General features: G+C 41.6%; 1 protein-coding gene across 5 annotated transcripts in view; it reads right to left on the reverse strand.

Annotated features, from left to right (window-relative positions):
* Nucleotides 1-26,875, reverse strand: part of BCAS1 (brain enriched myelin associated protein 1) — a 102,107-nt gene that overhangs the window by 45,283 nt on the left and 29,949 nt on the right. For 4 of the 5 annotated variants that reach the window (XM_053574217.1, XM_053574218.1, XM_053574219.1 and 1 more), the window contains exons 5-6: nt 8,227-8,379; nt 7,126-7,170 (exon numbers count right to left, since the gene is read on the reverse strand). In XM_053574217.1, the coding sequence (XP_053430192.1) occupies nt 7,126-7,170; nt 8,227-8,379 (198 nt within the window). Of the gene's footprint in view, nt 1-4,414; nt 4,544-7,125; nt 7,171-8,226; nt 8,380-26,875 lie in introns of all 5 variants that reach the window. The other variant, XM_053574215.1, reaches the window with a different exon arrangement.

The following is a 26,875-nucleotide window of genomic DNA, read 5'->3' on the forward strand; positions in this document are numbered from 1 at the left end:
CCAGGGACTGTGATCCCCTAACCCAGGCACTGATAGTGACTGTAGACCACACTGTTCCCAGGGAATCAAAGTCGCCTTAACCTCTGGGCTATTCCACACAATGAGGGATGGAAATGTCTACACCAACAATACCCCTCTAAGGGGTGGGGGACATCTGGGGGTGATGCTGCTTTTGTCATTGGGAGGGAGGTTATAAATAATTAGATATTAACAACAGGTTCAATAGCCCTGAAAAGGATCACAGTCCTTAAACAGACACACGTTGTACTTGTTATGTTAAAATTTCATTCAGAAAGGGTGACTGGGGGAGAAAAGGCATAATGGTAAGGGGCTGATAACGAGGAAAACACTTCTACATGGATCAGTTTCATGAAGAAATGGCAAATTTTCTTCTGTTTACACTGGGAAGATACTAAGAGGCCCTTGAAAAAACATCACCAGGGCATGACTATATGATAGTTACAGCAACATAATAGGACTCCAGCGTATTTGCATAATTGTTTTTGCAATTGATGCAAATTGTGGACTATGCTTCTCCCTTGCTAGACTTGGATCTTCTCAAGGGTAAGAGGGTCTTGGTCTCTAATTTCATCCCTAACTTCCATCAGGCCCTGTGTCTGGGGCAAAACAGATAATCAAACCAGGTGGTCACTGATACAGTGCGTGACATGAACTCCAGAGCCAGCCCTCCTTCATCGCTGGGCAGCTTGTCCTTACCGGAGCACCGTCGGCCTTCTCACACCCTGCCCATCTCATTTGCCAAGTCCCCCAAGTGGAGTGCTTCCCCCCATTAACCAGCTTAATCTTCTCTTTGCTTTGCAGAGGAGACTACAGAAATCCTAACCATGTTTTCAGAGATCATCTCAGAAATAAAGGTGTCAGGTTTAGCAAATAAAAATGAGAATATGGGGTGCTCCATTAAATATGAATTTCAGACCAGCAAAGACTGATTTTATAGTACAAATACGTCCCAAGTATTCCGTGGACATATTTATATTTATACTAAAAAAATTCCTTGTTTATCTAAATTTTGAATTGAACTGGGTACTCTTTCTATTTTATCTGGTGACCCCACGCATGAAATTCAAAGGTATTCCATTTGGAGATTGCATCGCAAATAACTTTACCTTCTTAATAAGTTTGTAATGTGTGTCCACATTTGGATGCGGGAGAGAGGAGATGTTAGTAAGATGTAGGTGTTCGTGATACCAAGGATCCCAAGCAATAGATGTGTGGCAGAACTTAGCAATCACGTGAGCCAGTTGTAATGATTCACCTGCCTTGCAGAGAGGGGGGCATTGAGAAAACTCGAGAGGGGAGCACTTTAGGGCCTAAGAGAAACATTCTAAGACAATGCCTGCCATGTGGGCACGTTGTCACCAAAGTTGGAGGCCACGTGAAAAAGTTTGATTCTGAGACATATTATGATCAAGCCAAGATTCAGACTCAGCAAAGGAAAACTGAAGCTCTGATCAGTTATAACCATAAACATATTTCATTTATTAATTCCAGGCTTCTAAGTCTGGAATAAGCTATAAAAATTCCTTTTATAGGAGGGAATATTGAGATGTAGAGAAATAAGCCCAGGAGTTAACCAAAATTGGTAACCATTGTATTATTATTATTTTAACAGCAAAACTAGAAGATAGTGTTTTATCTTTGAATTTGCTTGAACTTCTTCCCTTTCTGTTTTGAGCTACAACCCCGTGGTAAAACCCAGGGTATCACACCTCCTTCAACCATGCAACAAGGGTTATTGGTAGAATCAGACCGGTTATTTTAACAGGCTTGTTTTGCTAACTTTATAGACAACTGAATAATCAAAAAGGGAAAAGAAATAAACTATCCTAGTTGGAGGTAAAAGCCAATGAGGTCTACCAAACTGCTGCACAAATGACGTTGGAACATTTATAAGTATCTCTTATACTTTAATTCACATTTAGCTAAATGCATTGCATGTAACTCAAGGCAAAACCTTCATGTCCTTGTGTCTGTATTACAGAATCCTGGAAAGGACTCTTTTCTCTCCATCTTCCTAGTATTTCAGAATCATATTCTCCCCCAGGTACCTCAGAGGCAGGATCTGAGGGCAATGATTTTGGGAAGCCCTGGGAATAACAACATCAAACGTGGGTGGCCCTTTTATGGGTGGCAAGGGATACTGCAGACGTGAAAGTTTGCAGTCCATGGAAAAATGAATGTCATAATGAAATACAGATCTCGGGGGAAAGTCACGCGCTTCTCAAACTTTCAAGGACTCTAGTCACAAACGCTCCAAGAGGGAGTTAAACTTGTCTTCCATTTTCCACTGGACCATATTTTAATTCCCCTTCCTTCGTTGCAATACTTACCACTGTCTCTTTAGGAAACAAAGCCTGTATGGAAATTACAGGGTGGCTTCACGACACAGTTTTTTAATAAAGTACAGATTCAGCCATGAGAATTTTCTATGGAGCTCTTATTGACATGTAGAGTTCTGATACTATGATATCCATCTGGGGATGTTTTAGTATGTTCATTCAACTTGGTGGAAAGTGGTTCTTTTTTTTCTTTGTTTTGTTTTTTTGACAGTTTCATTTTGTTGTCCTGGGTAGAATGCTCTAGTTTCACAGCTCACAGCAATCCCAAACTCTTGGGCTGAAGCAATCTTCTTGCCTCAGCCTCCCACGTAGCTGGGACTATTGGTGCCTGCCACTGCACTTGGCTAGTTCTTCTATTTTTAGTAGAGACAGAGTTTTGCTCTTGGTCAGGCTGGTCTCAAACTCTTGAGCTCAAGCAAACTACCTCCCTCAGCCTCCCAAAGTGCCAGGATTACAGGTGTGGGCCACCACGCCAGGCCAGTGGTTGATATTTTAAGCAAGTTGACCCAAATCAGCGATCTTTTAAATTGATGGTTTCAGACAAGCACTGGTGTCTTCTCTGACATTAGAAGTGTAATATCTCCAAAATTGACTTCGAAGTTTTCTTAACTTCCCAAGGATTTGGAGATATGACAGGCTCTGCCTTCATTCATTGCTTTTTCTTTTTTTTCTGCCTGGGATTTCATTTGGGTTCAGTATAAGCTTAGTTAATAGTGAGAGGGGATGAAACAGACCACAGAAAGATAAAATTGTTATCTTGAGGTTAGTGGAGTATATCCCAAAGTGGTGAAAGCATACCATCGGCAGATTAGAGATAATTTTCGATTGTATAGAGATATAATATTAAGTAACGTTAAGTGGAAATACTTTTCCAACTTTCATTTAATCCTTCTGATAACATACTGGGAAAGTCTCAGATGATGCTGGTACATTTTTAGCAGGAGTTTTCTACAACTGGCCAATTCATCGCCTTTTTTTTTTGAGACAGAGCCTCAAGCTGTCACCCTGGGTAGAGTGCTGTCGTATCACAGCTCACAGCAACCTCCAACTCCTGGGCTTACGGGAGTCTCCTGCCTCTGCCTCCCAAGTAGTGGGGACTACAGGCACCCGCCACAACGCCCGGCTATTTTTTGGTTGCAGCCATCGTTGTCGTTTGGTGGGCCCGGGCTGGATTCGAACCTGCCAGCTTTGGTGTATGTGGCTGGCGCCTTAGCCGCTTGAGCCACAGGCACTGAGCCAATTCATTGCCTTTTAATAAAGCTAGAAAGAGCATAGACTCAGAGCTTAACACAAATGAGGTGGATAGAATGTAACTGGTTTTTTTATTAGCCATACAAATGGTCTCTTTTGCCTTCTGAAAAATAATTCTGATTTTCTGCACATAACACAAAGTTTCTTTTTATGATAAATTTAACACACTGACTAAAACCCTGGAAAAAACTTTTCCTTTCCTAGAGGCCGCAGTGTGTTATTATAAAAATAGAATAAAGACTTCGAAAACACAACAATACTTTCTAATTTAATAAGTATTTGTTATTTTTATCATTTTGCTCAGGGGGCCACCCATCACATAATACGTATGCTACCGCATGGCAGTGAGTTGCCTACACACCATGTAGCTCTCAAGGTCAAGAGACACGTGGATTAGATATGCTTCACAAGGCCCTGGGGTCTAAACCAGCGCGAGTTAAATACAACTCATACAGCAGTTCATGTGTTAAATAGGCAATGGCTCAATTTCAGTATAAAAATATCAAGTACCAGGAATGGTGGTATGCAAATGACCAACTTTGGGAAATACTGGGTTAGAGTCGTACTTTCAGAACCCTGGTCCACACAAGCAAGAAACCACTCTGAGATGTTTATAACTACAGGAATTAAAAAAAAAAAAAATCATGGAAGTGTGAGTCACATCATTTTCTATCCCCCTAACTAATCCCAGCCACCCCAGGCTCTGCTTCCACTGGAGAGGAGCCGGCGGGCTGAAGATGGTGCGTGTTTCGTGGGGTGAGGACCAGGGCTCTTCTTTTCTCTCTAGTTTACAAGATACAGACCTTATGCTTGAAGAATTTTCTAAAGGCAAGTCCTAGCCTGGGGCTATCCAGGTGCTTTTTCTTGGCGACTTTAGCCTGGATCTCCGATGTCTTGGCTTGCCCATCACACACACTCTCTGCTTTGGATGCCTTTGGGGCAACAGCAGTTACTGCCTTAGAACTTTGTTTTTAAACAAAATCCATTTTTTAAGTGTGTTAATATACCGTGACCAGGAGCTACTGGTAGACCACCCTGATCCCCTAACCACAAAACACTGTCGTGTACCTGTTTGCCTTTTGTAAACTCTCAAAGACAATTTGCTAAACAGCACATTCGCCAGTCAACTTCAAGTATACACTGATATTCAACAGGGTGACCTATTTAAATGACCCAGATTAACACACCTAAAAAAAAAAAATAAATAAAACAAAACCCCCAAACCCAAACTGAACCAGACAAAAATTCTCGGCCCATCTCCATTTGCTAAAGACAAATAATAGGACTTTTAATCTCTGTCTCTGAGACTTCAAATACCTTAATGAAAAAAAATTTTTTTAAAAGATAATGCATTCTCTACCTGATAGGTTTTTAAAAATAAATATCTAACTGCTATTGTCACATGGGAAAGAAAAGAAAACTTACAGACAATGATTTATTTTTGCACCTTGGAGTCAAGGCAAATGTTGCCACTGAATAGCTTTTATTCTCAAACCTCTTTCTTTTAATTCAGTACTACAAAGTTCCAGGGAGTAATTATCACCTGGAAAATCTCAGTTCACTTCTAGATGGGCAGATTTCCCAGGCAAAGGAAGTGTCTAGTGTGAACCAGTCCACTGAGCTAAATTTGTGCGTGAGGGAGATTGGAAAGGAAATGGCCCAACAACAACTACTGGAGACTGTTGACTCAAGTTACAAAGGGCAGGGCATTTTGTGTGGGCCAGGTAGCGTGCTAAGAAATGATACAGATTTTTCAAATGCCTGAGTCCAAGGACACCACTAGAAAAGATGACAGAAAGAGATGTATTTGGGGGAGTCATAGACAACCTACATTCACAGAATCCTCTTTTGAGACCCCAGATGCACCAGTGGTGACCTCAAAGCTCTCTGGGCAGGTTAGAGAGATTTTTATCAGCTAAGTATGTCCAGCCAGGACCACATTCTGGGTCAGGGAAGAATCTTGGTGCATGATCGGCCTAGATTGAGTACATCAGGTCACGTGGGAAGCCACACAGCACACCCACATACCCCACTGTTTATATCCTATTCCCCCGTGTGGCTTCAAACAATGCAAAACACAGAACCCAAAGAGAAACATTTTGACTCCACCATTCATCGAACTTGACCCCGTGACCTTGTAGCAAATGGATAATTTTATAGGAAAACGCATGTAGATACTTCAGCTATCCTTTTTTTTCCCCAATGGAAGAAGAAAATCTTATAAGAACCATTCAACACCATAAAATGTCATAGTGTTCAACCAGTCTTTCATGTGTATGAAAATAGGGATCAGCTACATTTAAACAGAGCTCTACAGTTTACAAGACATTGTCAGATCTTTTAATCCTGGGGTCCAGGAGAGCATTTTTATTGTTCCATTTTACAGAACTGGGTTCAGACAGGGGATAGTCACAGTTCTATCAAGTAGCAGAACTGGTGCTCAAAGACTGGTCTTCTGAGACCAAACCTAGGGTGCTTTTTTCCACGACCAACTCCTTCCAATCTGGGTAGCAGATGCGGAGCTGGCCAAGCCATGCGTTCCAAGCCATGCGTTTGATCCCCATGTCTTTCAAAGCACTTTGCCTTTCAAAGCACTTTGCGTTATCAAAAGAAAGGACCCAAGACACTTATCTGTCACCACGTTAAACCGCCCTCATGGTTTCTTTGAAATTTAAACCATATATTCTACTAAAGGCAACTGGCCCGGTCACATGTAAAGGGAAAACACCTTTAGGAGGAAGTTGTTTTAAACTAAAGGTATTTTGAGGAGAATTGGCTGATTTTCTAAGACAACAGTAAAAATCCAAGCTTTCTAGAGCATCCTAACCCCTCTCCACGGCCTTCCATTTGGCAAGGGCCCCACAGCGGCTTTATTTCATCAAGCAACTGTCTTTGCAGTGGAGATTCATTTTTTTTCAAATTATGCGAGCAACGAGAACGTATTTTTTAGAAAACAAAAAATATAGCAGCTTTCTTCTACTTTAAATGGAGTCTTTTATACTCCACGTCTATTCCAGGGTCTCTTTTCACACAACTAAGAACACTGACAGGATGATATGATTACGAGCATTCTCCTCTTACTGTATAAGAAGTTGGTTATTGTGATATTATTTCGACAGAATTGGCGTATCTTTCAAGCTTCCCATTAGAAGCTTGAAAGCTTCATTGTCATTACACTACCATTAATGACAATACTATTATTTGCTAACTGTATATATGGAGGGTACGAAAAATGCATACACATTTTAACACATCTTATTGGGAATAAGATCAATCATTCCCCCAAAGAGTAGGAATTACAGGGGAAATGGAGGTGAATCCATTTCCAGTAACAGCACCTTCAACTCAACTTCAAAAAGTAACACATAGATAACATTGCTGAAAATGTGTATACATTTTTTTTGGTATCTGCTGTATATACATATTTATATAGTCAAAAAACAAACAAGCAGACCCAACTTCAAATCCAATTCCATGTGCAAACTCAAACATAAACACACTTCAAAATACCTACCGTGTCTTCTGGATCTTTTTTTGTTTCTGCTTTGTTAGGTGAAACCTTAAAAGTACGAGAAAACCAAACATTAAAAATCATGGCCCTTGAAGGTGATGTTCATTTCATTAGATACAAAACTCTTCCGAGTGATCCAGTTCACCACATAGGTAAAGGATAAAATGAGAAATGTACTTTCAGTTTAGCAGAAGCCCAAGGAGTGCTGGGTGACTGCGAAGTTAACATATTAATATCTAATAATGAAATGCATCTGATCTTAGTCATTCATCAAGAGTTTGGCCACATTCAAAATTGCCTCTTGGAAGATCACAAACTTTCCATAAATTCTATCATTCCTCCAAACATATGCATAACGCTTTGGAGTTTGTGGCCCATTCTCTTGACTTCTATTGTTTTATCTTTTGAAGTTGGTCTTGATATTTGGAAGTAGCCCAGATACATTTTAGGCTGTCTATTTAATTACACATTCATTTATCGAGGTGGTAGTTGTCTTGTTCTTTTCTTTTTCAGTTTTTGGCCGGGGCTGAGTTTGAACCCGCCACTTCCGGCATATGGGGCCGGTGCCCTACTCTTTTGAGCCATAGACACCACCTGGTAGTTGTTTTTTTTTTTTTAAGCATCTGACATGTGCCAGGCCATGTGTTCTGCCCTGGGGCTCAGAAATAAATAAGCAATGTAAAGGCATGAAAGGATAGACTTCCATGCAACAAGGTAGAAAGTGATTTCTGCAGTGTTTTATTTGCCTTGTGAGTGGCAACACTGCTTTGATAGACCAACAACACAACTGGAGGTTATTTTCTAATTATTTTTATGATCACTGGCCATCAGACAGCCAATTGTGACAGAATTCCATCACAGGCGGTCCTGTCCCAGGCTTAGGCCCTGCTGTTCAGACCATGGTTCCCAGCTCCAAGCCTCCCTCTCTGAAAGCCCGATGCTGCCCACCCCGCTATGGAACACCCTGGTTCCTGCTCTCCTGTGTTCCAGCTGCATGATGAAGATAATTTGTTCTGCGTCATCATGCTCAAACGTGCACTTGTCTTAGAATTGACATGACTTTTGAGCAAAAGAATTGAGGGAAGAGAGGGGACAAGCACTTACCAGAGTTTTAAAGAAACTCATGATGGGATTATCACTCTCCTCGGTCTCCGTCGTCCTGGAGTCCTTTGCAACGTCCAGCCCTTCCGCGTCCCCAGGGACAGAGTAACTCACGGTTCCTATTTCTTCTTCTTTTCCTTTGCCGCCAACTAAGTCCTAGGAGCAAAGCAGAGTGCCACGGTTGCCCCTGGATGAATGTGAACTCTCACAGCGCTTTTTCTGCCTCACGCCCCTTTCTCCCTCGCCCCCTAATTCCTGCCATGTTTCCTCTGCCCACGAGCCTACGGAACAATCGGGAGCTTATGAGAATCGCTCTTCCTTCTGACACCCTCTTTCTAACATACTCAGCATTTGCAGTTGGTTGGAGGGTAATAAACACAGCAGTGCACGTTGCCTTCCAAACAAAAACCCTTTTCTCCCCACTCTGCAAAGAGGTTGTGTAAGACGCTTTGTGGTCTCCTTGTTTGAGGATTTGTACGTTATCCCCAGTGCTGGCTCCACCTTGTTGGCCTTCATCCCCACACGGGTGAATCATATCAACGATGAAAAAAAAGAAAAACCAGGGCTGGTATTTAAAAAAACTATTCTTCTTTTTTGGGGATCTGGGAATTTATTGGTGCAAGGGATGGGATTTGGGGACAGATTTTCTCCCCTGACCCAGGAGGGTAGGGTGCCTCCTGGATACTTTTTCCATGTCCACGTCTGTCCGCCTTCCCACGCCATGGTCCCCTGACCTGTCTTCTTGGGCTCTTCGCTCCTACAATCCATTCTTTACTCAACAGGCTCCATCCTCCTGCTCCTGCCACCTCCAGTGGCTTCTGACGGGCCTGGACCCAAGCCCTGACTCTGACATAAGGTCTCCCATGTCTCACTGGTCTGGCCCCTGCCTAAGTCTCCACCCTTTCTGTATCACTCTCTCCTTCACTCCGTTGTTTTTTTTTTTTTTTTTTGAGACAGTCTCACTCGGTTGCCTTTGGTAGAGTGGTGTGGCCTCAGCCTTGCTCACAGCCACCTCAAACTCCTGGGCTCAAGTGATCCTCTTGCCTCAGCCTCCAGAGTAGCTGGGACTACAGGCACCCATCACAAACACCAGCTAGTTTTTCTAGTTTTAGTAGAGATGAGGTTTTGCTCTTGCTCAGGCTGGTCTCAAACTCCTGAGCTCAGTTGATCCACTTGCCTTGGCCTCCCAGAGTGCTGTGATTACAGGGGTGAGCCACCACACCGGGCCTCTTTTGTTCCATTTTTTGGCCAGATTTCTTTTGGTTCCTTAACATTCCATACGGTATTTTCAATCTCCTGGCTCTGTCTGGAACATGCTGCCCTCTGTCTGCCTGCAGGTAATTTCCCTTTATCCTTCACGTCTCAAGTGTCACCTCTTTGGGGAGGTCATCCCTAAACCCCCTCTGAAGTGCTCCCTTTTATCATCTCCACCACGGCACCTTGCTCTTAAAAAAAAAATTTGCTATGACAGCATTTTTGTTCCCTTGCTCAGTTGGTGCGACTTTGGTCACAGCCCCATTAGACAGTACCAACCGGGCACACTGCTTCTCTCAAATACCCAGGACAGTGAGGCCCAGCCATTCAGCAAATATGTACCCTTTGACTATGCAACAGACGATGGCTGTAAATGGATGAATATCCGGCAGAAATGGGATGGCACTATGGATATCGACTTGCTTTTCTCATATAACAAAAACAGCACAGGCCTCTCCCCACGGCTGCACTGCCAGGTCTGCGTGACGGAGTCTCCAGGCCATTATTCCCTCGCTGACCGTAACATTGTTTATTGCCTGTTATCTTTATCGATGAGCCTTTATGGTGCTGATAGTTTTACATCGAGGGTGTTGTACGCAGCCTTGGAATGGATGTGCCACACATTTATTTTTAATCATTCATGGTGTCTATGTTTTCTTTGGGCAAATTACGAAGAGTGAAATTTCTGGGTCAAGAGGTAGATGAATTTAAAACTTGATAAATATTCCTGCAAAAAATTAGACGATTTCACTAGAATGGTCTCGCAGCCCCCCTCCCACCCGCCGGGATCTTAGAAGTGTCTTAGTGTGCTGGTGGTGGGGGCAGGTGAGACTAAAACATGCCCAGGCCCCCAGGGCAGTGTGCGGGGTGGTGGCCTGACAGTGGGGCTTGGTCCGGCGATGGGTGGAGGGAAGTTGACTTGATGCTCAGCTCCTAGTCTGGGCATCCCCTTCCTTCTTCAACCCCCCACATATTCATCCCATGGTCTCAGGGTCCTGGCTTCTGGCCTTCCCCATGACCTCTCCCTGCCCCCCATACGGTCAGTTCCTGACTTTGAGCAGAATGGAAGGAAATCATTTTTTTTTTTTTTGAGACAGAGTCTCACCCAGTTGCCCTGGGTAGAGTGCTGTGGTATCCCCTGGGTAGAGTGCCGTGGCATCCCCTGGGTAGAGTGCCGTGGCATCATAGCTCACAGCAACCTCAAACTTGTGGGCTCAAGCGACCTTCTTGACTCAGCCTCCCAAATAGCTGAGCCACCCCACTCAGCTAATTTTTCTATTTTTAGTAGAGACAGGGTGTCACTCTTGCTCAGGCTGGTCCCAAACTCCTAAGCTCAAGCAATCCACTCTCCTCGGCCTCCCAGAGTGCTAGGATTACAGGTGTGAGCCACCACGCCCAGCAGGAAGTTCTTTTATTTTTTCACAGGGACTTCTGACAATTCCTGTGTGGGAGTTGGGAGAAGCCACTGAATCCTTGGCATTTCTGTGTATCTTGATTACTTCCCCCCACCGTGGAGGGGGGTGTGGTAGCATTGCACCCAGACTCCCAGGTTCTGTTTCTTCCTCCTGGGTTGGTGGCAGCAGGCAAGCTGGTATAAACTGATAGACCAGTTGACTACCTCTGCTGCTCAAGGACAATTGAACTCATTTCAATGACTAGTTATTAAATACCACATGTATACCAGAGTTTTCTCTTTCTAGATGGATGTAATTTGAACAAGGTCAAGTAATCTTAATGTCATTCTTTATTATAGAATGATATATAACTTCAGACATCTCACATTTATAGCATGCGAACCACCGTGCAAATAAGTGCCTTAAATTTATGTCACTTAACCCTCACAACAATTTCCTAACACCAATGTTGCAATTAGTAGTTTTTCAAACAAGGAAATGAGCCTCCGAGAGGTTAGGTTACTTGTCCAGGGTTACAAAGCTCTCGAGGGGCAAATGTGGGGATTTTTGAGTCAGTCCTGCCGGAACTGAATGTCAATTTAGCTGAACTATGAGATGCCTTCACAGACTTGCTGCCTAATTGGATCTTTGTGGAGATTGTGGAGGCATTTTACAGATAGGGAAACTGAGGCCCAAAGAGGTTTTTCACGGTGTCCCAGGCCACACGGTAGGCAAGTGAGAACACGAGTGGCTGTTTTTATCTGAGCAGCCTGGCTTGCTCTGGGTGATAACAGGGCCTTCCCTGTTCCTCCCCGAGGAAGAACACCCCCTCTCCCACTCATCTGTACGTCCTTCCTGACCTTTTCTTCTTTTACTGGTTCCCTAGCTGAGTTGATTGGGGGCCAGCAGCTTCCTTGCTGTTCTTTGAACATGCCCAGCAGGCTCCTGCCTCAGGTTCTAGGAGCCTGAGCTTCTGCCTGCTTCCTCCCTCCCTCTTTCAAATCTGGTCACACGTCACATTTATCTGGAGATCTTTCCTTACCATCCACCATACTTTCAAACACCATCACTCCACCCCGTGTGCCCTGTTGGGGCTAATTGCCTTATTTTGTTTTGTTTTCCTAACCTATTGCTCTTCCAATATATCCCTGGTTCCCTCTTCCCCCAGGGACAAGTGGTGATGTCTGGAGACATTTTTCTTAGTTTGTCACAGGGGACATCCTGTAGAGGACACAAACCAGACATGCTGCTAAATATTCTACCACGCCCAGAACAAAGAATTATGCTGCCCAAGTATCACACGTGCCAAAACCGAGAAGCCCTGTGTCATACTCCAGATCTCCCTCGCTTGGTGTTTTTTCCCTGTCTAATCTAGACTGACGCTCATAGAAGGTGCTCAAAAATGATTGATGAATGAAGGATTTAATACAAGGGAGATGCTTTCATGGACTCCAGCCACATAGCTGTTACCCTGAACGGAGCTGTGCTCAGCTCACCGACCTTCTGCACGCCCTCCTCCCTACACCTGTGTTTTCTTTTGGTTCGTTTCTATTGCTGTGGTTTTTAGTTTATTTCATTTCATTTCATTTTTTGAGACAGGGCCTCACTTTGTCACTGTGGGTAGAGTGAGTGGTGTCATCATATCTCACAGCAACTTCAAAGTCTTGGGCTCAAGGGATCCCCTTGCCTGAGCCTCCTGAGTAGCTGGGACTACAGGTGCTTGCCACTACTTCTGGCTAGTTTGTCTATCTTCAATAGAGGTCTTACTCACAGAGACAACCGTCTCTACTAAAAATAGAAAAAAACAAAACAAAACTAGCTGTGTGTTGTGGGTACCTGAAAAAAAAGGAAGAAAGAAACAGAAAAAGAAAATAACTTGTCGTATCAAGAACTAAGAAGTTCTCAAAGTTAATGAAAAAGAGATTACCAGTCATAGGTGCCAACCTGGAGATGCTGGAATTATTTGACACAAATTATAAAGTAGCCATAACGAAAAGCTTTACTGAGCAACTGTGGATGTGCTTGAAACAAAAAGAAGGTCTCGGGAAAGAAATCGAAGATGTAAAGGGGAACTGAAATGGAAATTTTAGAACTGAAAGATAGAAGAACCAAAATAAAAAGCCCAGTCAATGATATCAACAGCATCCTGGGAGAGACGGAGGAAAGAATCTGCCAAAACCTCTGTTCGACACAGAACAGCAACAACAAAAAGGAAAGGGCGGGAGGACAAAGATGCAAATTACCAACACCCAGTAGGATGTGGGGACGTCACTGACCTCAGAAGGTAAGAGTGTGCCATGACCGGTGCTGCACATGTGAATAGGATAAGTAGTTACAAAGCCCTCATTTATTATGATGATCCCATGGAGTATGCACTATCTGTCTAATGATTCCAGTTTTACTGATGCATGAAGACAATTAATGCAGGAGAAGGATAACTACCTCGCGGAAGGTCAAGTGGAGCTGGGATTTGAACTCAGGCTCTAACATGACATCAGAGGCCCAAGCTGTAAGTTCCCTGACTCTCATATCCTGTCCTTTAGGCCTTTACTCAAACAGCATCTTCTCACCAAAGCATTTCCTGTTCTAACTTCCCTCCTCTCTCCCTTTCTTCCTTTCTATTTCTCCACTTTGTTACCGTCAGCCATACAATATATTTTACCCAAAGACGTATGGGAATTTAGTCTTATGATTAAGATGACACCTAAATCTTATATGTAAAGAAGGACTTTAAAATTAAAGATGTAAAGGCAACAGAGCAGCCATCTGGAGAAAAAAAATTAACTTGACATAACTCAACCCTCCAGTAAAATAAAATCCAAAGGCATAAAAATACTAGAAGAAAACATGGGGGAAAAAGTCTCTTAACTTTGGATTGAGAAGTCTTTTATTTCTATGACTTGAAATCTAGAAGTCATGAAAAGAAATAGCGAAAAGTCGGAAAATCCCGAATGTTTATAGAAACATTGATTTGACAGGCTCGGGTGAAGGGGGCATTCATACATTGCTGACAGGCATGCGAATGGATTCTATCCTAGTGGAGGGGAATGCGGCATTCTCTACCAAAACTGTAAGAAGGAATGTATTCTTTTACCCAGAGATTCTATGTCTAAGAGCTGATTCTCAATCTAAACCCACACGTGTGTGAAATAACAGATGTACAATGTTATTCACTTCAGGGAAGTTAATAGCAAAAGGCTGGGAACCAGCCAAGGTCATTAATAGGATCCTGGTTAAACAAATCATGGTATAATCATTCAATGGAAGTCTCTGCTGGCGTTACAAATGAGGACATTCTCTTAGTACAGACAAGAATTGCTAACTGAAAACAAGCATGGTCTAGAACAGAGTGTATATTATATTACTATTTATGTAGAAAAGAAGGAATAAGAATTTATGTTGCATACGCCCAGGGAAACTCAACCTTAAAAAAATACAAATAGCAAGCGTCTACTGGGTGGAATTGGTAAGCATTTTGTAATTTTTAAAATTTTAAGTAAGGTAAATTGCCTATTAAAATGAAGATTACAAGAAAATGTGCATGACTAGTTAAACATTTTTTAAAACATTAAAAGGACAAACTAAACACAGTTGGGAGAAGAATCCAGCTTCCAGGCTACCAGTGTAGGGTATGCTTTAAACGTGTTATTCCTGGAGTGATCTTTATCCTTGACTACAAACAATCCAATGTGAATAGGATAAGTAGTTAGGCCATTGCTGTTCACATCAGGCCTCTGAGTCATTCTCAGCAAATAGAAATTTTAGACGGAAGCAGAAACGTTCTCCAGGCAATACCTGGAAACTTCTTTTAAGCCAACAAGTGTTCATTAGTATTTTTATTGTTCATCTCTGTGTGAACAGGTTATATTTTTTCCTTTCCATTGGCTTCAAAGAACAAGAAGCAAGGTACATTAGTTGCTTGATTATCATTTGTCATGATGAAAAATAATGCAGCCTTATCATAATTTGATTATCTATAATAAAGCCCATATGGAATTTCTGGCACCTTCTTTCGACTATAAATTGTCCACTGGATTTCAGCTTCCTTTAAGCAAAGTCTACATTATCCAAGCAGAAAATATAAGGTAAGGAAGTTTGATCGACGCTAAAAAAGCTTCGTTTGGAACAATGTGTGATGACTTTATCTCATCTAGATTTCTTCATGGTGCATCCCTGATTTTATTTTTAATCTTTTTACCAAAAACGAGTGCCTAAAGTATAGTTGAACACGGGAAAATTCATCTGAAAAACATTGAATGGGACAGAAACTCATTAGTCGCTCTTTTCCATCTGTTAGAAATTTGAGCCACATGCTGCCTGGGATAAAAGGGAAGGCTGTGTTTCCTCTGCCCCTCGGATGTCACACTAGACAAAGGGTTCCATTTGCTAGGCAACGGCAGTCACCAGACGGTCATCAAGTTTTCACTGTTCTTCTGAGGGCACTGTCACCTGCATATAGCCATTGTCAGATTCGAGAAGAAAAATGGGGCTTGTTTCATTCTTAAAGATATAATTAATCTTCCAATTTGCCTAGAAAAGAATGTAAGTTAATAAACAAGCAAGAAGGACTGCCAAGACCAGATACTAAAAATACTTTGTGGAATCTCAACAGTTCCTAACCAGATTGTCATTTTTTTTTTTTAAACTTTGTTTTACTACAAAGCTCAGGCCATGAAGGAGGGCCAATAAACGTATATTCACATAGGCCATTCTGTACTGTTATTTTTCTTACTATTCCTGTCCAACCTACATCAACTGATAAAAATGCACTCACATCTTCTAAAATCAAGGCAAAACCAGGGAAAGAACTCAGCCAGCACAACACAGGGAGGGCTGCTGAGGAAAGGACCTCAGAAATGCCTGCCCACAACAAAATTCCCCTTTCTGATCACATCAGCTATAAGTGTATTTAAAAACTCGTTATTATTTCTGAACAAGGAATTGTCACATAAACTCTGGATTGCACGGTTGGGGAACTACTGAGAGAAAAATAATCTCTTGTTGAAGCCACGTTGCTTAGTGGCCTGTGGCTGTTTCTAATCCAACTCCGGATGCCTCAGCCTCACAACGCAGCCTAGTGGAGAAACTGGGAAATTACCTGGAGGGGGACATTTTCTTGTATTTAGATTGATAGTTTCTCTTCCATAAAAAAAGAGAAAATATGGACAAAGAATTTTTAAAATTGCACCCACCATTCCATTACTGAAAGACAACAGCTATTGACAATTTGCAATTTTTCGTTTCACACTGGTCTTTGGGTAGAATGATGGATAGGCAGGCAGGCAGAGATCATTTTTACCCCAAGGAATTACTTTGAACACTATTTTGAAATCTGCTTTTCTCATTTGACATGACATTATGACTGTCTTCACATGTCAACCTCTGTTTCTATGATCACACTTGTTCATGGCCTTTAGTGTAAGGGTATACCACGATCAATATAAAAACCCTCATTTTGGAATTTCTACTGAAAGCCTGTGGATAAAATATTGCTCATTCTCTCAATAAACTCTTTTTAAAATTGTTAACATCTGTGCATAATAGGTGTACATAGTTTGGGGGCATAAGTGATAATTTAATACATTCATATAATTTATAAAGATCAAATCAGTGTACTTGGAATATCCATCTCCCTGAATACTTGTGTTTTCTTTATGCTAGAAACATTCAAGTTATTCACATCTAGCTCGTTTAAAATGTACAAAAGATTACTGTAAACTAAGGTCACTCCACTGATGTATTGATCAATACCTTCTTAAATATAGAATTGCTTATTCAGAAAGCAGGTGTTCTAAAATTTTAAAATTGCACGCTGCCAAAGTGCCATAGTTGAAACAAACTTTCTAGTGCTCCAGGTAGTTGGCTGAGAAATTCTAGACTGCTTCCAATCTAAGACTTCAGAGGGATATAAAATAACAAAAATATCAAACATGATATCAAGATTTTCATCATCTGCTGGTATCTTTTCTAAAAGGGAAATTTCAGCTGGATAACCCAGATCCAAAAATGTTCTACTCATCCATTTTTCCTCCTTTTTTTTGGAAAGAGAAAGGGAATATTATTAGTTTTATCTGCTTATACTAATTGAACCAAGTTAGGTTGGACCAATTGTCAGTATGTTGCTCTTTACTGTAAGTCGTCACATTACCACTCAGGATATTAAAGATTGATTGCGTCTCTTCACAGCCTAAGTGTAGTCTAGGACCTTGACATGGTAAATCCTCATTAAATCATAGCTGTTGACTGATGTGGAGATGTTATATTTGTAAGATTAAATAAACCAGTCACTTGGTGTAGTCATAGGTGGAGGGTAGACAGAAATCTATTGAAGAAAGCACTCTGCACTTGCTTCTTATAAGTAAGGGTTTTTAAAAAATATATAATAATAATAAAATAAAGATTTTCTCCCTCAATAACTCTGCTCCAGGGTAAGTAAATACCCTGGCAAGTGAAAGATGGGCAGAGAATTAAGCAACAAAATATTTTTCTCTTCCTTTCTTTTTTTTTTTGCAGCAATCTTTGCTTTGGAGATATTCCTAAGGGCACGTGAGTTGGCACACACTTAAGGAAAGTCTACTTATGTATGATTTAAAATGGAAAAATCTATTTGTTGTGAGCAAAGAGTGCGTAGAGAGTGATTCTCAGGGCAAGTCATGGTGGGTGAAAGGGATTTGCGGAAGCTTCTCCTGTTCCAAGATTAGTTCCTGTATGTAAAACCCTCCAGACTGACGTGGGGATAGTTCATATTTCTCAAAACACAAAAGCTAATAATCCACAGCCTAGAACTTGTTTGTCATCTGTTTAACAAACACTTGCCAATAGCGAGAAAATGGTTTTGAATGCTGCCAAGGTGAGGCGGCAGACTTCCTAGGAAGTGGCTGGCCTGTGGGAAGGAACCAAGCGAAGCCACATCCCTCTTTCTGGACTTTTAGAATAGACCAGAGTCTTTCCCATCTCTGCCCCCAACGAATTTTAAGTCTCACTCTCCTCTTCATTTTTTATCTCAGAACTCTGTTTATTTCATGCGGGGCTCTTTTAAAACTCTGGAACTATTTGTTCCTTTTTTCCTTCCCTCCCTCCCTCCCTTTTCTTTCCTCTTATCACTGATCTCTCCATCAGAATGAATGCTCTGTGAAGCACACGCTTCTATCCACTGTGGAACCTGGAATCATTTCTGACACCAAGAAAGCAATTGTATGTTTGTTGCATGAAAAACTAAAAACAGCTCTCCTCTTATGTATTGTCTAACACCTGCTGTGATTCAGGCTGGGATTACAGTGTCGTAGCCAGATGGTCACCTAACAAGCTTCAGATTGTGCTGAGCACTGTGAAGGGAGTGGTCTGTGATGAGCGTACAGTAAAAGCTCTGTAAGCTGACCATTCAAGGAACTGCAACAAACTGGTCAATATATGGAGGTGGTCACCATAAGAAACTTCCATTGAGAATATGTGGAGCATGTCCGGTCTATGAAAATTAGGTTGACTTAAGGAGGTGGTCAGTGTAGGAAGGTGGTCAGCTATGGGGATTTGACTGGATTGGCTCGACTTTCAACTGTACTACAAGAAAAAGTACAATGCAAATGTTATTATGGACAACTCATGGGGCTGCCCTGTTGGGAATCGATGGAGGAGAGCGGGGGACTTAGGTGAACTGGAGACTGGATGTCACATCTCAAGGGACAGTCACAACTCACATCCCATCTGGAAAAACACATAGCACAAACTCCCCAAAATGTTTGAACTATGAAATTGTACTGACATATCCTGTTTTTAAAATATGGTCAACTTTGTCGATTTAAAATATAATCGATTAATTAAAAAATTTAAAATACTGTGTAGGTCAAATAAAACATAACTGTGCCTCAATGCATTCTACAGGCGGCCAGGTCTGTACTTCTGTTCTCAATGCCTAGCTAGATTATCATCTCCTTGAAGAACCCTCCTTGGAAGGTATGGCCTACTTGTGAGCTGGCTGGTACCTACACGGAAGTCAGTGTGGCAGATGCTTGGTTAAACAAAGGGAAGTGGGCACCGTCTGCAGGACCACTCAGGGCCGTCAGTAAGTTGACATCCACTGTGAGTCTTCAGTAGATTGCACAAAGCAAGTCCTATTTTCCAAAATTATTTGACGAGGGAGCCCTACTTGTAGGCCCATCTTATTGGGCTGATGTTCCACAGACCAACTTGGAAAGAACTCGCTTCACAAACTTTATAAAATATAAGAGGTTTCCCAATTTTTCAAGCGTTTTCTCTCTTTGAATTTACATGCACAACACTTAACTGGCTACAAATTCCCGCTGTACCACTTTCTAGCCATATGATTTTGTGTCAGTTAGTTTCCCTCCCTGTGACCTAGTAAACACTTGATAAACTAAATTGTAGCTGTTATCATCACTTCTGAAGGAGCGAAGTAGATGGGATAAAATACTAGACGGTAGCACGAAATGTATTTTGTAAATGTATTGGAAAACACAATTCAAGAGGGTGAATGGTGGGATCCCACCTTTGGTGCATAATGCAAGGGCACATATCAGATCTGTAGTACAGAGTAGAAATGTCTTAACACAATAGCTAAGTAAACGAGATGAGGTATATATTAACCCGTGTGATGTAAGCGCTCCTAATTCTATACGAAATCAGCACATTGTGCCCCATAAATGCATTAATGTAGACGTGATCTATGTGTTTATGACTTAATAAAAAAAAAATTAAAAAAAGGGAAAACACAATTCACTAAATATTACATTCGTGATGAACACCAGGACTGTTGAAAACTGAATTAATAATAATCAATAATACAAATAATGAATTTGTACTATGATCTCACAGTTTAAGTGAAATTGTACACATCATATATGTTTTGAAATCACTTTTAAGTTCTGGGAGGCAGAGCTGATCATGACATTGCAACAACACATCCTAATACTCCTTGAAAAGGCGTGACATGAGATCTAAACCATTTTTATTCTCGCTGGGTTCATCTAACGAACCTTATTGTGTGCCAACGGGTGCCAGCCATGGGGAAACCCCATTTGCATAAAAAACACTCACATCGCTTAAGATCACTGTCACCATATATTAAAGGGGTTGTGATAGCAGACGAGAATTTCCAGAATTCAGATTGTGACCCATAGAGGATTTAAAAATAACTTAGTGGGTCAAAACAAGCAGTAAAAAAAAAAAAAAAAAAAAAGAAATCAAACAAAATAGAGCAGAGAAGAATAGAAAATCCCAGCATGTGTTACATGCTGGAAATATAGTATTATTTTGTGAATTCTTTGTTCCAAGTATGTGCGTGTGCGTCAGGCCAAGATATAAAATCTCTTTCTCACCGTGGGTATCATAGTCAAGCTAGAAAGCTAATGTAATGTGTATACTCAAGTGAATTAGCATGGGGCGAGAGGCGCATGGAGCAGCCTCACTTACTCCATTCAGGCCTCTATCCAGCCTTTTACTTACTCCATTCACCTAATCATTTCCAGATACAAAGCTGGGTAGAAAAGATATACCTGTTTTCCCTCTGCAGCTGATCATCTTTGCAGGCAGAACTTGCTTTCTGCTCAGGAAACTAGTTATTTGCTTTCTGGGTCTCCCTCGAGCCTCGACGGAGATAGGTGACTCAGTTTCACCTAAGGCATCTCAGGGTAAATCTTAGGAAACTCCTTTTTCATTCGATAGAGTATTATGACTATATACACCTCGGATATCTTACGGGTTTGGCTCCAGATCACTGCCATAAAGCAAATACAGCAATAACCAAGTCACACACACTTCCCCCAGTGCATATAAAGTTATGTTTATACTACGCTGTAACCTATTAAGGGTGCAAAAGTATGATGTCTAAAAATATGCACGGTTTAATTAAAAAATACTTTATTGCTAAAAATGCTGACATAGAGACACAAGCTGTTGGAAAATGGTGCCAACAGATCTGTTGCCACCAGCCTTCAATTTACAAATCAATGCAGGAGCTGCCATGTGCAATTAAACAAAGCACACTAAAATAAGGCATGCTTGTACGTGCAATATTTGAAACGGTGGCAGTCATCTTTAAAAAAACCTTAAGAGGCCATGCCTAGACCCAAGCCTGTGAAGATGTTGGAATTCCAAGCTCCCCAACTTCTGAGTTCCTATTATGTGCAAGAAATAGTACATTTTCCTCCTTAGCTGAACCACTGTTAAATCAGTAGTGTGTGTTTTTCTTACAGCTAAAGTGAAAATGATATATTAGTAATCCCTAAATGAGACTCAAACTCCATCATGCTGGAAGGCCATTTGTCCTAGTTCGTAATTCTTTACTTCCAAGTCTCCAACAATTTAGAAAAAACATTGTTTTATTTAGCACTATTAAATACACTGTCTTAACTTACATTACTACCACTGATGGCCTGTATCATCTTATAGCCTGCAAGAACCCTAGAGCAGGTAGTATCTTCCTTTTGAAAATGAAAACACAAGGTTTGGAAATGGCTCAGTATAACAGGCTTTGGTGACTGATTCTGGTTCTGCCACCAATTAGCTGTGTGGCCTTGGGCAGGTAACTTAACTTCTCTGAGCCCAAGTTCCCTGGCACTAAAAAATCTACCTTGTGTCATTCTAAGAATCAAAGCAGGTAACATATAAAAAACGCTTCCTATGTGGCCTAGAAATAGTGAATTATTAAAAAATGGGGCATTTATTATTTGACTTCATTACCCAGCTATTGAATAATAGAGTCTGGACTTAGGTCACAGGGGCTCCTAACACGTCTACATCACTTTTGCTGTTGCAGACGTCTCAAGTCAAGTGCTCTTACTGCTACATGCATCCACATTAAAGCACTACAGCCAAAGATCTTGCTTACTTCAAAACTTGCATAATTTTAAGATTGATTTTTATTTTGTTCTGACAAAGGCTTTAGGATGGATAATTCTCTTTACTAGTTGAAATGACCTGGCTTTGTGGCCGTAAGATAGGAACAAAACAATAAAAAAAACCACATTAACTACCCCCCCCACCCCAGTTTATAACTCACTTGGCCTTCTAACTCTGAAATTAGGTGATACTTTTTTATTTTCCTTTTCTAATTTGGGATCAACTTGGTTTTTCCAGTTTATGCTCATATTAACAGTCTGAATTGCATGCCCTCAAATGAACATTTATTCAAGTTTGCATAAGTTGCCAACTTATTGCACAAGTTTCAAATTCAGTAGACCCTCCATAGTTGACTAACTACCTACACTGACCTCAAGTTGACTTAATTTTCGTAGACTGGATTTGCATCACAGGTACATATCAGTACAATAGACTCAGCTCTTTATGCTCACTGCCTCGGTGTGTTGACCAGTTTATTACAGTCCCTTGGGTGTTCACCTTATACAGGTGCGAGTCTAACTGGTAAAAATGGTACCATTGAGCATTTAAGAGAAAGGGCTTTAAAGATGAACAGTTCTGGCTTTGCTACTGTTTAGCTGTGCGACAGGAGCTGGTGACATGGTTTCTCTAAGGCTTTGATGTCTTCATCTGTAAAGTGGTGAAAATATAGGAATTCCCTTGTAAGTTTTGATGGTTATATGAGATGATTCCTTCAACATGATTTTTATCTCAGAATTGAACTTAAAATATAGCATACAAAAGAACCCTGGAAAGACTCATGTTGTCAGAAACCACCCAAGAGCAGAGACATCTGGTCGGCTTCATGGAGAACCCAGTGAAGGTGAAGTCAATGTTTGATAAACAGAGAGGGAACGATACAGACGGAGCAAGTGCTGGGAAGCAGATGGCCTGAGCACAGGTCATACGCTGGCCATACGGCCTGGAGAAAAGAGAAGGAGGAGTGAAAACCGCCCCTGGAAAACAGGCAGAGAAAAGATTGTGGAGACCCTTAAACGTCAGGCAAAGAAAGTGAGGGTTGTGGGCACGGGCAGGTACATTTGTATTTTTTCCAAAATAATTTTTACAGCTTCTGCACCGTTTTCACCCAAGCTAGGACTTGTGCCTTTGCTTATGGAACTCTCCTATTGGATTTAGTGGTGTTCTCCCTGTGAGTTTTGGTTGAGGTCTGCAGACAGGAAAAGTAAAAAGAACTCAAATACGGAGGAAGAGAAAGGGAGAAAGCCCATAATTCTAAGCTGGCTTTCTTCTTTTTTTCTCAAAATGCAATTTCTCCGGGCTTTAGGGAACTACTTCACATGGCTTGTCTCATTTAGTTTTCACAAGTGTGACTAAGGTGACCATATGCTAACACTAGTGTCTCCGCTGTACAGGTGAGGAAAGTGAGGCCCAGAGAGATTAAGTAGCTTGCCCAAGGTAACCCAGCCAGTAGGTGATAAAGGCACGGTGGAAACCTAGGCAACTTGACTGCCAATGCTGATGTTTAATTCACTACCTCTTTGGTTCTTTAACTCTGATTCTACCACTGAACTACAGTGGCAGGACGGGGGTGTCATCAACTGAGATGGGGCCCCCATGAATTAAACCGTGGGCATCTTGTTGCGGCTGTTAGGTGGCGAATGACTAGTTCCATTGGGGGCATATTGAGGTTGAGATGCTCAGTGAACATTCAAACGGAGATGTAGGAATTCAAGTAGACAGGCGGAAGAGGAGGCAGCTGGACGCTCAAGTCTGGACTTCAGAGGTAGATCTAGGCTCGAGATGTATAAACTGGGAACTTGTCAGCATATTTAAACCCGGGGTACCAGGGGAAATCTTCAAGGAAGTAGACTAGTTAGAAAAGATGTTCAAGAACTGAGCCCCAGGTAAGTCCTACATTTGGAGGATAAGATTCAGTAAAGGAGGTTAAGGAAGAAGCATGGTGGGGGAGATGGGGGGGTGTTTCAAGAAGAAAAGTGTGGCTCACTCATCAGTCTCACTGGCAGGTCAGATCTAATAGGACCCAGCCTGAGACTTACTGTATTTGGCAGCTGGGTCGGGGGAGGTGCAACATCAAGGCGACTCTGATAGAAACCTGATTGAAATGTGTTCAAGACTGAAAAGAACAGGAGAAGCTCAAACACTGAATATTGTTAGTATCTGGAGTGGGAGCCAATCTGAAAACCAATGCACTTAGCACAATGTCCCTTAAAAACATTGTCTCCTACGAGATCGCATGCTCCTTGAAGCATCATTTATCTTTCAAATGCCTTGCAGGAATTTGGTGCTTAAATAACAATCACAGTCTTTAATCAGAATTTTTAAAGAAAAGGAAGACTTTTCTTAAATCTTATGAACCTGTACATGGCAAGGCTTCCCACAACACAAAGACACCTCTGGAGATAGCATGCGGTCAACAGACACTTAATGGTTTTCGTTAACCAATAAAGGTCAAATTTTCATTATGTGATCATTTTTCTTTTCTGTGGTGAGTCTTTTCAATGCCTATCTTATAGCTATGGTTCAGTTGTTGGGGAAAAAAAAATTCATCCTTGCCAACACGTTGGTTTGTGTGAATCACAGCTCAGTGAAACCTTTCAGGCATATAATTTATCTTTTCTTTGGCCTATGTAGTAAATGCTTCATTTGTTCATGAATTCTTGCCTTGTTTTAATTATGCTATGCTCTGAATGTAGTTTTATAAGGCACAGAAATAAGATTGTCATTTTGAAAACACAGAAGATTTGTGTTTCTCCCCCCAGAATGAAATGGTGGCATCTTTCCTCCCAATTCACAGCTCTGTGAGTTTGTGGTTGGAATTCCAAACCAGCGAAGAGCATGGGGTGAAACTGGAGGGGTGGTGTAAGTGGGGGTCTGGGAGCTGACACAGCCGAGCCCAAGGCATAATTTACCCTACAAATTCTGAATCAATACCCTGAGTTCCATCAATGCACAATGTGGTTCTCCCACCCAGGAAACCACTATCTGAGACCTTTTACTTATGTTACTTTCTGAAGGCCAGACTTTCTTATTACGCTTATAGAAAAATTGTTTTTTCCTCCCATATATAGAACTGTCCATCCAGGGATGGTTTTATATTTATTTTTTGGTGTTAAAAATCCCTGCAGATACTTGAAAATTCATAATTTCACAGGCTGAAGGAAAAAATAGCTATTTCCTAACTTTCTTACACAGGGGATTTAATCATTCAATTTTCAATGTTAACACCGCTGAAAAGTTGAAATTTGTAGTCTAACAAAATCAGAGGCAGATTTTATTGGTGAATCAGAGGGAGTTAAGTCACTTATTCAGGAAGGAAGATAGGTTGTTTTTTTTCAGGTCTTTGAGAGCTGGTTATAACTTCAACATGTTACACCTGGGCTTGACTCTGGTGGGGGCCCACCGTGTTCCTGATACAATCCCAACTTGTCTGACTCAAATCTCATTTTGGAACTCATTCCCCTCAAATCAAAGTGCTGTCCCTAAGAGTTCTTTTTCAATAGAGGAAGCTGAGTTAATAAAGTAGAACTTTTTTTTTTTTTTTTGCAGTTTTTTGGTGAGGGCCAGGCTTGAACCCGCCACCCCCGGTATATGGGGCTGGGGCCCTACTCCTTGAGCCACAGGTGCCACCCAATAAAGTAGAACTTTAAAACTTTTTCTAGAACTAGACATGGATTGAGTGTCCTGGGATTTCACGACTACACACATTTGAGATTTGGTAATCAGATGCCGAACTGGTTCACTTTATGAAGACGGGGATTCAAATGGAGCACTCCATACCTGCCCAGAGATGGGTAAAGCACAGTCCTTCATTGTTTTTCCATAAATAACTCCATCTTTTCCTAAGTCAGGGATGGATTAGCTTTGGATGCTAAGGCAAAATATGCACAGGACTATTCAAAACAATCACAAGCTCAGAACGGTTTTAGCAGCTCATGACTAATAATGAGATTTCAGCAAGAGTTTCTTTACTCAGGGACAAGTAATGAACTGTTTCTGAAATATTCATTAATATGACTGAGCAGTCATTGCGTAGTTGTCTGGATTACAAACCCCAGACAAGTAAGTTCCAGGCTCCTAGTTTACACGTGTGATGGGATGTTCCCTGGGCCTGTGAGGCTAATTCTACTCCAGGCCAGGCAGCCTCCCCAGCCCTCTGCTGCTCCAGAAGAGCACGTGACCCCCCCGTGTTGCAGTTGCAACTTTATTTATTCATTTTCTCTCACTGGACAGTAAACCCCACAATGGCAGGAACTCTGCCTTGCCAACCCCACCATGGTCCCTGTGTCTCACCTGTGCCTGGAACAGTGTCACACTCAGTAAAGAGCAGACACACTAGAAAACTTACTTTGGAATTATACAGAAACCTACAGAACTGACGTCATGCATTGGTGCATTTTGCAAAGTGGGTATTTGAAAGAAAATTTTTTTATGCTTCTAAAAGGAATTTTGAAAGTAAGTTCTTTTAGTTAGAATGTATAGAAACAGCAAGAATAGGTCGGGCGTGGTGGTTCACGCCTGTAATCCCAGCACTCTGGGAGGCTGTGGCAGGTGGATTGCCTAAGCTCATAGTTGGAGATCAGCCTAAACCAGAGGGAGACCCCATCTCTAAAAATAGCCGGGCAGTGTGGCCAGCAACCTGTAGTCCCAGCTACTCCAGAGACTGAGGCAAAAGGATTACTTGAGCTCAAGAGTCTGAGGTTGCTGTGAGCTGTGATGTCACAGCACTCTACCAGTGGTAGGGGACGGCAACAAAGTAAGACTCCGTCTCAAAAAAAAAAAAAATAATAAAATAAAAAAGAAACAGCAAGAGTTGTAAGAACCTAAACACACAGGCTTTATTTAATCTTTTTCCAATTTTAACGGCCCAGAGTTTTCAGCTGGTATCCAATGTACCCAGTGTAATTTTTGATACCATCTTGGGTGTGTTGAAACCAGAGATTAATGTGAACTATTTTCAATAAGGAAAATAATTCATACACAGTGCTTAGGACAGAGCCTGCAGAGGGTAAGTGCTCAGTAAACGGTAGCCTGTGTTTCTAGAAGCATTTTGGCAGCGTGTTGGCATTGAGACAAACAGACACCAGAGACACACAACTATGGCCCCCAAACGAACCCGTCTTCTTTTTTCCTGGTTCTACACTCAACTAGAG

This window comes from Nycticebus coucang, chromosome 21 (genome assembly GCF_027406575.1).
Source record: "Nycticebus coucang isolate mNycCou1 chromosome 21, mNycCou1.pri, whole genome shotgun sequence".
Classification (NCBI taxonomy): domain Eukaryota; kingdom Metazoa; phylum Chordata; class Mammalia; order Primates; family Lorisidae; genus Nycticebus; species Nycticebus coucang.